The 18,888-nt window shown below is 36.6% G+C and overlaps 1 protein-coding gene across 11 annotated transcripts in view; it reads right to left on the reverse strand.

Annotated features, from left to right (window-relative positions):
• Positions 1-18,888, reverse strand: part of CEP70 (centrosomal protein 70) — a 91,117-nt gene that overhangs the window by 42,429 nt on the left and 29,800 nt on the right. For all 11 annotated transcript variants that reach the window (XM_057739563.1, XM_057739565.1, XM_057739571.1 and 8 more), the window contains 2 exons: positions 8,114-8,283; positions 3,453-3,509 (listed from right to left, as the gene is read on the reverse strand). In XM_057739563.1, the coding sequence (XP_057595546.1) occupies positions 3,453-3,509; positions 8,114-8,283 (227 nt within the window). The remainder of the gene's footprint in view (positions 1-3,452; positions 3,510-8,113; positions 8,284-18,888) is intronic.

An 18,888-nucleotide genomic window follows, 5' to 3' on the forward strand; every position in this document is an offset into this window, starting at 1 on the left:
TCAGATTTTACTTATTCTTCAAGCTCAAGCACAACCCCCATTTGCTTTGTAAAGGCTTCCCTGGTTACTCCATCCAAAACAAATTTGTTCCTGTTATCAACTCCTGCATTACTTACTGTCTGTACAATTTTTAGTAATTACTCTATTGTGACATTATGTATTAGTGTCCTTTAAGTCTCACATTATTTTTCTTAACTATTAATGTGTTTACATTTAATCTCCCTTACTAGATTGCAAGCTCCTAGAAGGCAGGAACCACGTTCAAAACATTGCCCTAGCTCTAGAATTGACCTAACACCATGCCTATCATCTAAAAGACACAGTTTCATTTGAAAATCAGAAGGTTCCAGGAGATAGGATCAAGATCGCGTAGTAGGAGGACGTGCGCTCACTCCCTCTTGCAAGAGCACCAGGATTACAACTAACTGCTCAACTATCATCGACAGAAAGACACTGGAACTCACCAATAAAGACACCCCACATCCAGACACAAAGGAGAAGCCGCAATGAGACAGCAGGAGGGGTGCAATCGCGTTAAAATCAAATTCCATAAATGCTGGGTGGGTGACTCACAAACTGGAGAACAGTTATACCACAGAAGTCCACCCACTAAAGTGAGGGTCCTGAGCCTGATGTCAGGTTGCCCAACCTGGGAGTCCACCAACGGGAGGAGGAATCCCCAGAGAACCAGACTTTGAAAGCCTGCGGGATTTGATTGCAGAACCTCCACAGGACTGGGGGAAACAGAGACTCCACTCTTACAGGGCACACAAAAAAGTGTGCTCACCAGGATCCAGGGGGAAGGAGCAGTGACCCCATAGGAGACTGAACCAGACCTACCTGTTGGTGTTGAAAGGTTGCCTGCAGAGGTGGGGGCAGCTGTGGCTCACCAAGGAGACAGGGGCACTGGCAGCAGGGGCTCTGGGACATGCTCATTGGCATGAGCCCTCCCAGAGACCGCCATTAGCCCCACCAAAGAGCCTGTAAGCTCCAGGGCTGGGTAGCCTCAGGCCAAACATCCAACAAGGTGGGGACACAGCCCCACCCATTGGCAGACAAGCAGATTAAAGTGTCACTGAGCTCCACCTACCAAATCGGATTAAAGTCTTACTGAGCCCCACCCACCCAGCCCTACCCACCATCAGTCACTCCCATCAGGAAGCACCCACAAGCCTCCTAGATTGCTTCCTCCACAAGAGGGCAGACAGCAGTATCAAGCAGTATCAGCAGTATTTCGTCTTGTGGAACTGAAAACCACAGCCACAGAAAGAAAGAGAAAATGAAAAAGCAGACGACTTTGTACCAGATGAAGGGACAGGATAAAACCCCCAAAAAAAACTAAATGAAGAGGAGATAGGCACCCTTCCAGAAAAAGAATTCAGAATAATGATGCTGAAGATGATCCAGGACTTTGAAAAAAGACTGGATGCAAAGATCAAAAAGTTTACCAAAGACCTAGAAGAACTGAAAAGCAAACAAACAGAGATATGCAACACAATAAATGAAATGAAAAATACACTAGAAGGAACCAACAGCAGAGTAACTGAGGCAGAAGTGCAAATAAGTGACCTGGAAGACAGAATGGTGATAATCACTCATGTGGAAAAGAATAAAGAAAAAAGAATGAAAAGAACTGAAGACAGCCTAAGAGACCTCGGGGACAATGTTAAAACGCACCAACATTCGCATTATAGAGGTCCCAGAAGGAGAAGAGAGAGAGAAAGGACCCGAGAAAATGCTGCAAGAGATGATGGTTGAAAACTTCCCCAATGTGGGAAAGGAAATAGCTACCCAAGTCCAGGAAGCACAGAGAGTCCCAGGCAGGAGAAACCCAAGGAGAAACACGCCAAGACATAGAGTAGTCAAATTGACAAAAGTTAAAGACAGAGAAAAGTTATTAAAAGCAACAAGGGAAAAATGACAAATAACATACAAGGGAACTCCCATAAGGGTAACAGCTGATTTCTCAGCAGAAAGTCTGCAAGCCAGAAGGGAGTGGCATGATATATTTCAAGTGATGAAAGGGAAGAACCTACAACCAAGAATACTCTACCCAGCAAGGATCTCATTCAGATTTGATGGAGAAATCAAAAGTTTTACCGACAAGCAATAGCTAAGAGAATTCAGCACCACCAAACCAGCCTTACAACAAATGCTAAAGGAACTTCTCTAAGCAGGAGAAGAAAAGGACCGACAAAACAAAAACAAAACAATTAAGAAAATGGTACTAGGAACATATATATTGATAATTACCTTGAATGTAATGGACTAAATGGACCAACCAAAAGACACAGACTGGTTGAACGGATACAAGAACAAGACCCATATATATGCTGTCTACAAGCGACCCACTTCAGACCTAGGGACACATACGGACTGAAAGTGGGGGGATGGAAAAAGATATTCCATGCAAATGGAAATCAGAAGAAAGCTGGAGCAGCGATACTCATCAGAAGGTCCCTGAAGTTATTTGATATACTACTACTTTGTGAACAGAATGAAGCAAGGAGTTGCTCCGTCATTAGTTGTTCTTTTCTTGTCTTCCCTTCATTCCTTTTTCACATCTTTCTTCTCTTCCTCCCTCCATCCCACTCTCTTTTAATTTTAAGAGTCCCCCGCAAGGTGTTAGAAGGAATCGGCAACCAGCACCACTCTGCCACGGTCCTACTGAGTTTCTGGAGTCATTATTCTTGGGGCAAGGATACTAGACAATGTAGGCTTGATGAAAGCAAAGAACTTACCTGCTTCATTCTAGTTCTTGTATTTTATCTGTTCAGTAGCAAAAACAGAACATGGCAGAAAGTAGGTGCTCAAATAAATATTTGTTGAAAGAACCGTTCCACTTATAAACAATGAAACAGAACAGCCACTGTTTTAATGACATTTTAGATAATTTGGCCTTAGATATCTTTCAGCTATTTTTGGTTTGTCAAAGACCATTACTTTAAACTTTATCCTCATTTCCTTAATCTGTTATTTTTCTTAAAAAAAACTGTTTTATTCTATATACTTGATTTTTCACTATGACATTTTATCTTTATCTCATATAAATCTGCATACTAATTAGGCTGTACTTTGGCAGGTAGCTAATCCAGTCCTACACACTTTTTGGATATACTCCGTAACTATCTAGTGGCTAGATGACATCAGTAGAACAAATTATAATACTTCAACAAAATAAAAATACTATTTCTTCTGTGACAAATACTTTGGTGATTATTAAATATATATACTTCAATATAAATGCAATAATATATTTTAACATAAGCAGTAAAGTACAGTCTTGAAGATCTTTACAAAAAAAGAAATTTGTAGTTAAACATATTAGGCAGATTATATATATATTAGGTAAATTTCCAAAGCATATTTAATGTTTCAAAAGGCAAAAAAACTTTTATTGTAATTCATGACTAATAATAACTTTAAAAATTGTAATATAGGACTAATCATACCTTTGTTTATGAAATTTTCTAATTTTAGATTCATAGTAATCAATTAGGCAAAGCAACCTAGAAAACAGATAAGTTGAATTATTTTCAAAATGTGGTACTGGAACATTTACTATTTTCTCTACACAATTTCAAATTACAGCGATAAACATACAGGTTATCTGCAAATTCACAAAAAATGTAAGTGATTTTTGCCAGAAGCAAGTATCACACTATGCCATATATTTTAATTTTAATGTATATATTTTTAAATAACCACAGACATTAAATCTCAACATATTAAACGCATATTCTCCTTGTCTAAACAGTTCTACCTCTAGCAGTCACTCCCAAAGAAATATTTGCCCAAGGCTGTAACTCAAGATGAACAAAGTTCTTCAATGCACCATTATTTATGAGTGAAAACTCAGATACAAGCTAAATATTCTTCAATAAGGGAAAAGTTAAATAATGGCACACCCAAATTATAGAAAATTATAAGGCTTTGGAAGAGATAATGTAGATTTGTACATCCTAATTAGAATTGATAAGGAAAAAAATGTTGCACAGCCAAATGTATAATATTACTCAACTTTAAGAAAATAGTTATATATGAATCTGTATGTGTATTGAAAATGGAGTCTACGGGTTCTTAACTGAGGGATAATACAACTAGGGGACAGTGTTAGTTGTCACACTGAATAGTTGGGGAGGGGACAAGTATGTTTAAAAGCTCATCAATGAACACGATGAATGGTCATCATGCCCTACACAATGAAGAATGGTCCCACCCAAAAAGCCAACAGCACTACTGCTGTGAAACACTAGGAAGGACACAAACCAAACTGTTAAAATCTCTGAGACGTGGGAATTAGGATGGGTAAGCAGGTCTACAACATTTTACTTTACAAACTTTTATATTGTTTGAATTTTTATAAGCATGTATTGCTTTTGTAATTCAAAAAATCCTGAAAGAAAAATAAAATAACACTATGCTTTCACATATTATTCTTTTTAAAGCAAGTATTTATAGTATTTCAGTCCTATCTTGGGAAACTTACCCACCTCTTTTTTCAGAGCTAATTCAACCAACTGTGCTTTTAATATCATAACTTTCCGGATTACTCTTTCTCTTCAACTTTCCTCATCCCAACACATACCAGCTTTCATACTATCCTGCAAATATGCTTAAATTTCCTTTATTTACTTCACAAACCCTCTTACCCCTTCCTTTCTCCATGCTATCATTCCATTTCTTTTTCCTTCATGGCATACTTTATTCATCCTGAATGACTGTTACCTCTACCTTCAATAAACTTTTAAAGAGGATTTATTATGTGTCAAACCAGGAATTCTAAGTAAATAAGACAGTGGGAAGGCAAACACAAACCAATTAGGCGGCATGTTACACTTCTCACCACCCTCTCCTTCTTCAAAAACTGTTCCTTGGTTAGCCTGACACCCAAACATAACTCCTCTTCTGCCTCTTCTTTCTCTCTCTAAATTTTAAAGTCCTCTGGAGTTTAGCCCTTCTAACTGTAGGCTTGATATCTCTACATGGCTGACAGAAAGTGTCTAAGTACGTGTTCGTAAATGAATCCATTATCCTCCTTCCCCATCCCCAAACCTAGCTTGAATTCAGCCTATCTTTGGCTCCTCTCCTTCTTTCAATATCTACAGTCAGTCAGTCTAGATAATTTCTGTCCATCTCTGCAGTATCTCTCCTTTTTTCTTTATAGACCTCTGTTATCTTCCAACTAGACTATTACAACTGATCACTAACTTGTCTGTCTCTGGGTTTAATTTCTTTGCTCATAAATCCTGGGGTTTTTTAATCCTGCCACATAGAAAGTAGAACCTAAACTCTTCAGCCTGGAGTTGAAGCCCCTCCAAAGTTCCAGCACACCTTTCCCTCCATATTGTTTCCTAAGATATCATCATCTCACGCACCCTACGCTCCAGATCTCTTGGACTACCTGGACTACTTGCCACTGCCAAATACATTTTGTTTCCCAGCCACCATATTTCTCTAACTAGAATACCAATGTCTGTTAAAATTCTATAGTTCCTAATAATCTAGTTTACAAGTTACCTCCTTCATGAAGTCTTTCTGGTCATCCCCATCTTCCTCAGGGGAAACTAATCTCTTCTTATGCTACGCACAGTTAGTATCCTGTTTGTCTTACCATTATAGCACATACCAATGTGTTTTTATTCTACCCAACAAGCTATCAGGTCCATAAATGCAGCAAACGTGGCTTTACTCACCTGTGCATGTCTATATTGTTTTGCATAATGCCTCTGTATCTTTTGACAATAGCTACAGTGGCTACAACTGATGCATTTCTAATAAGGGTTAATTCACAATTTTTAAGAACTGTGCTCAAACTGATAATCTGTTTTATTAAAAACCAAACCAAGTGGAGAATCTCTAGGCCATCAGACAAATTCACGCCCGAATTAGCTTGACTTCATCTGGTACTTGGTAAGTTTTCTCAATGCTTCTCCTCCTTTTTCTTGCCCTCTCACTCATTTAAATTGGCTGTTATTTTCTTTTTGTTTTCATTCCTCTTCATCTCTCTTACTACCTTATTCTCCCATTGTAATTCTATCTCTCCTTCTTTTTGTTCTTCCTTACTCCTATTTTCCTTTCTTTGCTTCTCTATTTATTTATTCACACCTACCTCCAACTATATTTTGTTAAATTATTTATTATTCATATTTTTATTCTAGTTAGTCCTTCAAAAGGATAATATATATGTGTACGTGGATGTGCGCATTCTCTCTCAACTAATTATCAAAACAATCTATAGTTTTAACTTGTTTTTAACTTATATGTAACTTCATTTATTTTTATAGTATAAAACAGACATACCTAATTAGTAAAAAATCCCCAATCCTACCATGTATACACTTAAGACTAGTTAAAATGTAACTAGTTTATACTATTAAGTGAAAAAAAAAGGTGCTACCTTTTACACAAAAAAGGAGAAATATGAATTCTTACTGTTTGTATTTGTTAAAAATAACACATGTTAAATTACCTATAGGGATAAGTAAGGAATAGGGTTAAGGGGACGAGAATGAAAACACAACCTCTCCAAATATAAATAATTATAGTTTTGACTTTATAATTGTATAAATGTCTTACGTATTCAAAAGTAAATAAATTTAAAAAGCCAGCCCTAAAAACTGAAAACAAACTGAAACAAGTAAACCTCACTATATATTAACTTGGTGCCACAAACACAAAGAAAAGAAATATTTCAAGATATTTTAGAATACTATATTTTGACTGTACCCGTAGTGGAATTTATTATTAATGTCAAAGATAACTGCAAGGAAATTTAAATTTCATTCAGTTGGCTTACTGTTAGTAGCAATTCTGGTATTATTTTGAAACTATTTTTATATATTATAGATAAAGCAAATAAATAATTATGATATTATTCTTAGGAATAAGGATTTTCAGTGTAAAAGAAAACAGTTACAAATGTAAAATCAGAGTTTAAACAAAAACCCAGTGATGTTAACTTCAGCTGGAAATTTTTCTCAGAAATATATATAGTTCCTAGTACTTGCCACTAAAAAGTCCTAAAATCAATGACAACATAAGGTAAGCAATTTAAACACTCAAACTGTGGTCTCCAAAAACCACTCCTGACTAAAAGGAACCAGAACTCTATTGAGAAATGTCTAATTAATTCATTTTAAATGAGTTAATTTTAAATGCTTAGTGTTAGTTTTAACAAATACCTAACTCCATTCCTCAAAAGAGCTCCCAGGGCAAAAAAATGTATAGGATGTATCCTCTGCCTAAAATTAAGAAATCTAACAAAGATTAATGGAGTTGGGTCAAGGGATATAATACCAACATGAAAAAGTTCCCACCAGCCAAAGACAAGATGATGTGATCATTAATACCCCAAGAGTTAATAACAACCTTTGAAAAAAGAGATAGGCACCAACAAAAAATCTTATCTCTTATCACTGGAGATCATTAGAACAACAAATGCTTACTCTAAAAAATTAGAATTAAAATGAAAGAACTGAGCATTGCTCTTCCCTGTAACAAATGATGTAGGACAATCAAATAGCCCCTACTCAAAAGGAAAGTTTCTTTCTTTTTTTTTAATGGAAGAATTCCAGGAAAAAAAGAAAAAAAAGGGATAGCAGAATTGAAAACAAGATCATCGATGGGGGAAACCATTAGATGAATGGATGATGGGAAATTTTATAGTGGAAGGATCATATTGTTATTATTTAAACCCCTGAACAATCTTAGCATCCCTGAGAGTAGGTCAACTAGACATTATATGCCTCCTGATATGTTGTAATTAGAAGCATAAATTACCATCTATGAAGTATTTTGCCAAAAATACTTGCATCTGAATTTAGCTCTAACTTCCAGTTTAGAGGGAATATAGGAGAAAGAGGAATAAATTAAATGACATAATAAAGAAGTAAACAGACAAATCTAGCATAGAGAATGTCCTGGAGAATGTCAGTTCTCTAGGACAACTGACCATTTTCTTAAACAAGTTAATGACATAAAAAAAAACCAGGAGAGAAGAGGGAGAAGAAGACTTCACCATTTTAAGAGATAAAACCACACCCAAGATGAAACCTGTTTTTTAAGGAAAAGATCAACCTAGTTACATATCAATAAATGTAGCAAACATTACTGTCTATCCAAGACGGTATGAGGAACTCTTTTGCAGAGATAGGAGAACACTCTGTGTTGAGTGACAATGCGCTCTTCGTCCTCTTTCGTTAATCTATAGATATCCTTCTGCAAAGAAGCAATAGCCTCTTGCTGCTCCATTCGTTTTTTCTTATAATGCTCACATTTTGCCTGTAAGAAATTTTTCAAAAAATATAATTATGATATGTACATATAGGTCATGCTGTCCTAACGATACTGTACACAAAGCTATCCTCACAATTTCTATCAAGCTGCATCATTCAAGAACTTCAGTACTGAGGCTGTTTTTAAATGGGTGCAAGCTCCAGGAACACTGATATGCCATAAATGCAAAAACTATAACAAGTAAAATCAGTGTAAAATGGGGAAAATATAGTTTATAATTGCATGCATTCAAGGTTTCATAATAAGTAAAAGAACTCAATCTCCGTGAAACTGATAAACTTTTATATATAGGTTTAGATGAAAATAATAATCAGGAAGAGACCAATATTAAGGATGTTAAAAAAAACCAAGAATTAAAATTAAGTTTCTTAAGTGATCAATGATAATTCAGGATTTCAGATGGTTTAATCAACTTAGGCATTCACGTAATGTGGGAGACTGCAAACTCAGAGAAACCAGGAATTTGTTAAGAAATAATATGTACCCCAAGATTTATACAAGCGCATGTAAATCCTGAATACTCTCTTGCCTTCAGTGAAATATCACTGGCCTGGTTTTCCTTTATTTGATATCTTCCATCCCTCAGCGTCTTTTGAAAGCTCATAATCAACTGCACCATTGCTGTAATTATTAATACACTTTGTATAAAGCTCAGTGACAAACCCTATCCCCATCTGGCCTGCACAATACTAAGACACACCACTTTCAGAAGAGGATGCCATATCTAAGCACATGTTTACCTGCCCATAATGTCAAGTTTGCACAGACTTAGAGACCCTCGGGGGAAAAGGAGACTCAGTACCATACCATCTGCCAGTAACCACCAACTATACCCAGAATTTATCCTTTGCCTCAGCCCCACCCTGGAAGCCAGGCAGGAGCTCTACAGCCAAGTAACTTGAGTCCCAAGGCCATCTCTATCTATAAATTAGCCAAGAAACTAGAATGATTGAATTTTCCAAGGTTGCAGGGTGTAAAAGCAAGATACAAGAATCAACTGTATCTCTCCTAAGACATTCTATGAGGTTAGTGCTACCCTAATACCAAAACCAGACAACACAAGAAAAAGAGAACCACAAACCAATATTCCTTAAACAATGATGCAAAAACTCAACAAAATACTAGCAAACCAAATTCAGCAGCATATTAAAAGGATTATACACCATGACCAAGTGGGATTTATCCCTGGAATGTAAGAATGGTTCAACATATGAAAAAAACAATGTAATATACTACATTAACAGAATAAAAGCAAACATGATCATCTCAATTGATGGAGAGAAAGAATTTGACAAAATCCAATACCCTTTCATGATAAAAACACTCAACTACGAATAGAAGGAAATGGCCTCAACATAATAAAAGCCACCTATGAAAATATCATACTCAACATTAAAAGCCTAAAAGCCTTTCCTCTAAGATCAGCAACCAGGCAAAGATGACTGCATTCACCACTTCTGTTCCACACAGTACTGGAAGTCCTAGCCAGAGCAATTAAGTAAGAAAGAGAAATAAAAGGCATCCAAATTGGAAAGGAAGAAGTTATCTCTATTTGCAGATGATATGATCTTACATGCAGAAAATCCTAAAGATTCCACCAAAACACCTACTAGAACTAATAAATGAATTTAGCAAAGTACCAGAATACAAAGTCAACACACAAACATCAAATCCATTTCAATACACTAACAATGAACAATCCAAAATGGAAATTAAGAAAACATCCCATTTATAATAGCATCAAAAAGGATAAAATATGAATAAAGCAAGAAACCAGAAGAATTACACACTGAATATTATGCAAGGCTGTTGAAAGGAACTGAAGATACAAGTAACTAGAGAGATATCCTGTGCTCACAGACTGGAAGACTTAATATCGTTAAGATGTCAATAATACACAAAGTGGTCTACAGATCAATGCAATCCCTATCAAAATCCCAATGACATTTTTTTGCAAAAATAGAAATGGAAGCAACGTATATGTTTATCAACAGATGAACGGATATAGATGTGGTATACATATACAATGGAATACTACTCAGACATAAAAAAGAATGAAATAATGCCATTTGCAGCAACATGGATGGACCTAGAGATTATCATACTAAGTGAAGTCAAACAGAAAAGACAAATATCATATGATATCACACATATGTGGAATCTAAAATATGATATAAATGGACTTATTAATAAAAAATGAACTGATGGTTACCAAAGGGGCAAGGGAGTGAGGGATAAATTAGGAGTTTGGGACTAGCAGATAGAAACTACTATATATAAAATAAACAACAAGGTCCTACTGTATAGCACAGGGAACTATATTCAATATCTTGTAATAACTATAGTAAAAAAGAATACATATATATTCATATAACACATATAAATGTATAACTGAATTGCTTTGCTGTGATTCATCCTAAAGTTCATATGGAAACTCAAGGGAACTCACATAGCCAAAATAATCTTGAAAAAGAACAAAGTTAAAGTTATCATACTTCCTGATTTCAAAGCTTACTACAAAGTCAAATTAATCAAAACAGTGTGACACTGGCATAAAAGACATATAGACTAATGGAGTAGAACACAGACTCCAGAAATAATCTTGCACATACATGGTCAAATTATTTTCAACACCCATTCAATGGGGAAAGAACAGGCTATGTTCAACAAGTAACACTGGGAAAACTAGATATCTACATGTAAAAAATGAAGTTGGACCCTTACCTTACACCTTATACAAAAATTAAAATGGATCAAAGATCTAAAGGTAAGAGCTAAAACTATAGAACTCTTAGAAGAAAACATGGGGCAAAACTTCATGACATTGGATTTGCCAGTTATTTCTTGATTACAACACCAAAAGCACAAGCAACAAGAAAAAAATACATAAATTTGACTTTGTCAAAATTTAAAACTTTTTGGACTTCCTGGGCGGTCCAATGGTTAAGACTCCACACTTCCAAAGCAAGGGGCACAGGTTCGATCCCTGGTAGGGAACTAAGATCCCACATGCTGTGCAGTGTGGCCAAAAGTATACATACATATATATATTTAAAACTTTTGTACATCAAAGAACACTATCAATAGAGTAAGATGGCAACCCACAGAATGATAGAAAATATTTGCAAATACTATTTCTGATGAGTTAATATCTAGAATAAAGAACTCCTACAACTCAACAAAAACTTAACCTGATTTTAAAATGGGCAAAGCGGGGCTTCCCTGGTGGGGCAGTGGCTGAGAATCCACCTGCCAATACAGGGGACATGGGTTCAGTCCCTGGGTGGGGAAGATCCCACATGCCTCAGAGCAACTAAGCCCGTGTGCCACAACTACTGAGCCTGTGTTCTGGGGCCTGCAAGCCACAACTGCTGAGCCCATGTGCCGCAACTGCTGAAGCCCGTGCTCTGCAGCAGGAGAGGTCATCACAATGAGAAGCCTATGCACCACAATGAGGAGTGGCCCCTGCTCACCACAACTAGAGAAAGCCCGAGCGAAGCAATAAAGACCCAACGCAGCCAATAAATAAATAAATATTAAAAATAAGATAAAATAAAATGGGCAAAGGACTTGAATAGATACGTCTTTAAAAAGAGATACACAAATGGCCAATAAGCACATGAAAAGATGCTCAATATCACTAACCATCAGGGAAATGCATATTGAAACCACAATGAGATACCACTTCATACCCATTAGGATGGCTACTACCAAAACAAAAACAAAAACAGGAAACAACGAGTGTGGGTAAAGATGTGGAGAAATTGGAATCCTTGCACATTGCTGGTGGGAATGTAAATGGTACAGCCACTCTGGAAAAGAGTATGGCAGTTCCTCAAAAAATTAAACATAAAATTACCATATGACCCAGCAATTACATTTCTGGGTACATACCAAGAAGAACTGAAAGCCAGGACTTGAACAGATATTTGTACATTCGTGTTCACAGTAGCATTATTCACCATAGCCAAAAGGTAGAAACAACCCAAGTATCCACTGATTAACAGTGTTACTCTATCTATGGTGAATGAACAGACAAAATATGGTATATACAGGTGACCCTTGAATAATGTGGTGATTGGGGCACCAACACTCAGCGCACTTGAAAATTCACATACACGGAAATTCCCTGGCAGTCCAGTGGTTAGGACTCCACACTTTCTCTGCCAAGGGTGTGAATCTGATCCCTGGTCAGGCAACTAAGATCGCACAAGCCACAGGGAGTGGCCAAAAAAAGAAAAAGAAAGAAAAAAGAAAAAGAAAAAAAGAAAACTCATGTATAACTTATAGTTGGCCCTCAGTATCTGCAGTTCCTCTGCACCCATGGATTCAACCAGCTTCAGTCATGGATTCTGCAGTATTTACTATTGAAAAAAATCTGCATTTAAGTGGACATGCACAGTTCATCTGTTGTTCAAGAGTCAACTGTACATAAAATAGACTATCATCCAGCCTTAAAAAGGAAGAAAATTCTGACACCTGCTACAACATGGAACCCATTATGCTAAATGAAATAAGCCAGTCACAAAAAGGACAAATGTTGTATTATTCCACTTATATGAGGTAGCCAGAGTAGTCAAATTAATAGAGATAAAAAGTAGAATGGTGGTTGCCAGGAGCTTCACAGGGAGTGAGGTATGGGGAGTTACTATCTAATGAGTATAGAGTTTTAGTTGGGAAGATGAAAAAAGTTCTGCAGAAGGATGGTGAAAATGGTTGTACAACAGTGTGAAAGTATTTAATGCCACTGAACCATACACTTAAAAATGGTAAATTTTATGTTACGTATAGTTTACCACAATAAAAAGAGGGAAAAAACAAATTTTTCTATATATACTAGCAATAAACAATGAGGAACTGAAACAGAAAATACATTTATAATGCCATCAAAAAATATTAAATATTTAGAGATAAATCTGATAAAATATGTGGAAGATGAGCACACCCCAAATTATTAAACACTGCTGAGAAAAGTTAAGAAACACCTAAACAAACAGAGAGCTATATCACATTCATGGATCAGAATATTCAGCTTTGTTAAGATGCCAATTCTTCCCAAATGGATCTACATATACAATAAAATCCCAGCAGACTTTCTCTGTAGAAATCAACAAGTGAATCAGAAAATTCACATGGAAACACAAAGGATCTAAAATACCAACACAGAAAAGGAAGGACACTACATAATGATCAAGGGGTCAATCCAAGAAGAAGATTTAACAATTGTAAATACATATGCACCCAACACAGCAGCACCTCAATATATAAGCCATTTAATGCTAACAGCCATAAGAGGGAAAATCAACAGTAACACAATAATAATGGGGGACTTTAACACCCCACTTACACCAATGGACAGATCATCCAGACAGAAAATCAATAAGGAAACACAAGCTTTAAATGATACATTAGACCAGATGGACTTAATTGATATTTACAGTGCATTCCATTTGAAAGCAGCAGAATACACTTTCTTCTCAAGTGCACATGGAACATTCCCCAGAACAGATCACATCTTATCAAGCCTCAGTAAATTTAAGAAAATTGAAATCATATCAAGCATCTTTTCTAACCACAACGCTATACGATAAGAAACCAGTTATATGGGAAAAAAAGAACTATAAAAAACACAAACACATGGATGCTAAACAATATGTTATTAAACAACCAATGGATCACAGAAGAAATCAAAGAGGAAATCGAAAAATACCTAGAGACAAATGACAACAAAAACATGATGATCCAAAACCTATGGGACACAGCAAAAGCAGTCCTAAGAGGGAAGTTTATAGCAATACACTCTTACCTCAGGAAACAAGAAAAATCTCAGATAAACAACCTAAATTTACATCTAAAGCAACTAGAGAAAGAAGAATAAACAAAACCCAAAATTAGAAGGAAAGAACAAAAAGATCAGAGCAAAAATAAATGAAATAGAGATGAAGAAAACAATTGAAAAGATGAATGAAAAAAAACCTGATTCTTTGAAAGGATAAACAAAATTGATAAATCTTTAGCCAGACTCATCAGGAAAAAGAGCAAAAGGGCTCAAATCAATAAAATTATAAATGAAAAAGGAGAAGTTACAACTAATACCACAGAAATACAAAGGATCATAAGAGACTATGACAAGCAACTAACTATGCACCAATAAAATAGACAACACAGAAGAAATGGACAAATTCTAGAAAGGTACAATCTTCCAAGAATGAACTAGGAAGAAACAGAAAATATGAACAGACCAATCACAAGTAATGAAATTGAAACTATAATTTTAAAACTTCAAACAAACAAATATTAAGACCAGATGGCTTTACAGGAAAATTCTATCAAACATTTAGAAAAGAATTAATACCTATCCTTCTGAAACTTCCAAAAAATTAGAGAGGACAGAAGCTCATTCTATGAGGCTGCCATTATCCTGATACCAAAACCAGACAAGGATACCACAAAAAAAAAGAACATAGATACAAAAATCCCCAGCAAAATACTAGCAAACCTAATCCAACAGCACATTAAAAGGATCATACACCATGATCAAGTGGGATTTATCCCAGGGATGCAAGGATTCTTCAATATACGCAAATCAATGTGATACACCATATTGACAAACTGAAAAATAAAATGCATATGATCATCTCAACAGATTCAGAAAAAGCTTTTAACAAAATTCAACACCCATTTGATTAAAAAAAAAACTCTCAAGGAAGTGGGCATAAAGGGAACCTACCTCAACATAATAAAGGCCATATATGACAAACCCACAGCTAATATCATTCTCAGTGGTAAAAAACTGAAAGTATTTCCTCTAAGATCAGGAACAAGACAAGGATGTCCACTCTCACCACTTTTACTCACATAGTTTTATAAGTTCTAGCCATGGCAATCAGAGAAGAAATAAAAGGAATCCCAACTGCAAAAGAAGTAAAACTATCACTGTTTGCAGATGACATGATACTATACATAGAAAATCCTAAAGACACTACCAGATACTGATGAACCCAGTGACAGGGCAAAAATAAGGACGCAGATAATGGATTCGAGGATACGGGGTTGGGGGGGTAGGGTGAAGGGGAAGCTGGGATGAAGTGAGAGAGTAGCACAGACATATATACAGTATCAACTGTAAAACAGATAGCTAGTGGGAAGTTGCTGTATAACAAAGGGAGATCAACTCAATGATGGGTGATGCCTTAGAGGGCCAGGACAGGGAGGGTGGGAGGGAGTCAGGGGAGGCAGGAGATATGAAGATATATGTATAAATACAGCTGATTCACTTTGGTGTACCTCAAAAGCTGGTACAACAGTGTAAAGTAATTATATTCCAATAAAGAGCTTTAAAAAAAAAAAAAAAGACACTACCAGAAAACTACTGGAGCTCATCAATGAATCTGGTAAAGCTACAGGATAGAAAATTAATACACAGAAATCTCTTGCATTCCTATATACTAACAACAAAAGATCAGAAAGAGAAATTAAGGAAACAATCCCATTTACCATAGCATCAAAAAGGATAAACCTACCTAAGGAGGCAAAAGACCTGTACTCAGGAAACTATAAGATACTGATTAAAGAAATTAAAGATGACACAAACAGATAGAGAGATGTACCATGTTCTTGGATTGAAAGAATCAATATAGTCAAAATGACTGTACTATCCAAAGCAACCTACAGATTCAATGCAATACCCATCAAATTACCAACGGCATTTTTCACAGAACTAGAACAAAAAATTTTACAACTTGTATGGAAACACAGAAGACTCTGAATAGCCAAGGCAATCTTGAGAAAGAAAAACAGAGCTGAAGGAATCAGGCACGCTGATTTTAGACTATACTGCAAAGCTACAATAATCAAAACAGCTCGGTACTAGCAGAAAAACAGAAATATAGATCAATGGGACAGGAGAGAAAGTCCAGAGATAAACCCAAGCACCTATGGTCAACTAATCTATGACAAGGGAGGCAAGAATATATGATGGAGAAAAGACAGTCTCTTCAATAAATGGTGCTGGGAAAAACTGGACAGCTACACATAAATGAATGAAATTAGAACACTCCCTAACACCATACACAAAATAAACTCAAAATGGATTAAAGGCCTAAATGTAGGACTGGATACTATAAAACTCTTAGAGGAAAACATAGGCAGAACACTCTCTGACATAAATCACAGCAATATCTTTTTTGATCCAACTCCTGGAGTAATAAACATAAAAACAAAAATAAACAAATGGGACCTAATTAAACTTGAGAGCTTTTGCACAGCAAAGGAAGTCATAAACAAAATCAAAAGACAGCCAAGGGTGCGGGTTCAATCCCTGACTGGGGAACCAAGATCCCACAAGCCAAGCAGCATGGCCAAAAAACCCCAAAAACAAAACAAAACAAAAAAATTAAACAACAACCCACAAAATAGTGGAAAATACTTGCAAACAAAGCAAGCAACAAGGGATTGATCTCCAAAATATACAAACAGCCTCATGAAAGCTCAGTATCAAAAAACCCAATCAAAAAATGTGCAGAAGATCTAAACAGACATTTCCCCAAAGAAGATATACAGATGGCCAAAAAGCACATGAAAAGATGCTCAACATCACTAATTATTAAGGAAATGAAAGTCAAAACTATAAAGACACACCAGTCACAATGGCCATCATTAAAAAAATCTGCAAACAATGAATGCTGGAGAAGGTATGGAGAAACCCTCCTACACTGTTAGTGGTAATGTACTTTGGTACAATCATTATGGACAACACCATGAAGCTTCCTTAAAAAACTAAATATAGAACTACCATATGATCCAGCAATCACACTTCTGGGCATATATCCAGAGAAAAGCATAATTCAAAAAGATAAATGCACCTCAATATTCATTGCAGCACCGTTTACAATAGCCAAGACATGGAAGCAACTTAAATGTCCATTGATAGGAGTGGATAAAGAAGATGAGGTACAGATATACAATGGAATACTACTTAGTCATAAAAAAATGAAATAATGCCATTTGCAGCAACATGGATGGACACAGAGATTGCCATATTGAGTGAAGTAAGTCAGAGAAAGACAAATATATGATATCACTTACATCTGAAATTTAAACAAACTAACAAAAAGAAGGTACAAATGAACTTATTTATAAAACAGAAACAGTTACAGTTTGTAGAAAAACTTATGGTTACAGGGTGGGGGGGTGGGAGGGGAGCCATAAATTAGGAGGTTGGGATAGACACATACACACTACTATATATAAAATAGATAACTGATAAGGACCTATTGTATAGCACAGGGAATGCTAATCAATACTCTGTAATGACCTATAAGGGAAAAGAATCTAAAAAAAGAGTGGAAATATGTTTATGTATAACTGATTCACTTTGCTATACACCTGAAACTAACACAACATTGTAAATGCACTATATTTCAATAAAATTTTTTTTAAAAATACATTAAAAGCTTTTAAAAAAATTAAATACGTAACATCATATTGAAAGAGAACAAAAGTAAAAGATTTAGAATGCCTGATTTCAAGATTAACAGTAATCAAAACAGTGTGGTTCTGGAGTAAAGACAGATACGTATATCAATGGAACACAACACTCCAGAAATAAACCCACACATACATAATTTGATTTCCAGCAAAGATACAAAGGTAATCTGGTACAGAAACAATAGCCTTTTTAACAAGTAGTGGTGGAACTGGATATCATAACCTTGGGGTACACAAAGTTATATTTATATATAAAATCAAAAGCAAAATCTATTAAAAAAAACTGCTAGGGTGAACTTCATCAAAATTAAGACCTCATGGAGGAGAGGAATCAAGATGGCGGAGTAGGAGGACGTGTGCTCACTCCCTCTTGCAAGAGCACCAGGATTACAACTAACTGCTGAACAATCATCGACAGAAAGACACTGGAACTCACCAAAAAAAAACACCGCACATCCAGAGACAAAGGAGAAGCCACGATGAGACAGCAGGAGGGGTGCAATCATGTTAAAATCAAATTCCATAAATGCTGGGTGGGTGACTCACAAACTGGAGAACAGTTATACCACAGAAGTCCACCCACTAAAGTGAGGGTTCTGAGCCCGATGTCAGGTTGCCCAACCTGGGAGTCCAGCAACGGGAGGAGGAATCCCCAGAGAATCAGACTTCGAAAGCCAGCGGGATTTGATTGCAGAACCTCCACAGGACTGGGGGAAACAGAGACTCCACTCTTGCAGGGCACACAAAAAAGTGTGCTCACCAGGACCCAGGGGGAAGGAGCAGTGACCCCATAGGAGACTGAACCAGACCTCCCTGCTGATGCTGGATGGTTACCTGTAGAGGTGGGGGGCAGCTGTGGCACACTGAGGAGACAGGGGCACTGGTGGCAGAGGTTCTGGGAAGTGCTCATTGGCAGGAGCCCTCCCAGAGACCGCCATTAGCCCCACCAAACAGCTTGTAAGCTCCAGTGCTAAGTAGCCCCAGGCCAAACAACCAACAGGGCAGGAACACAGCCCCACCCATGGGCAGACAAGCAGATTAAAGTTTTACTGAGCTCCGCCAACCCAGCCCTACCCACCATCAGTCACTCCCATCAGGAAG

Source organism: Hippopotamus amphibius, chromosome 6 (genome assembly GCF_030028045.1).
Source record: "Hippopotamus amphibius kiboko isolate mHipAmp2 chromosome 6, mHipAmp2.hap2, whole genome shotgun sequence".
Lineage (NCBI taxonomy): Eukaryota > Metazoa > Chordata > Mammalia > Artiodactyla > Hippopotamidae > Hippopotamus > Hippopotamus amphibius.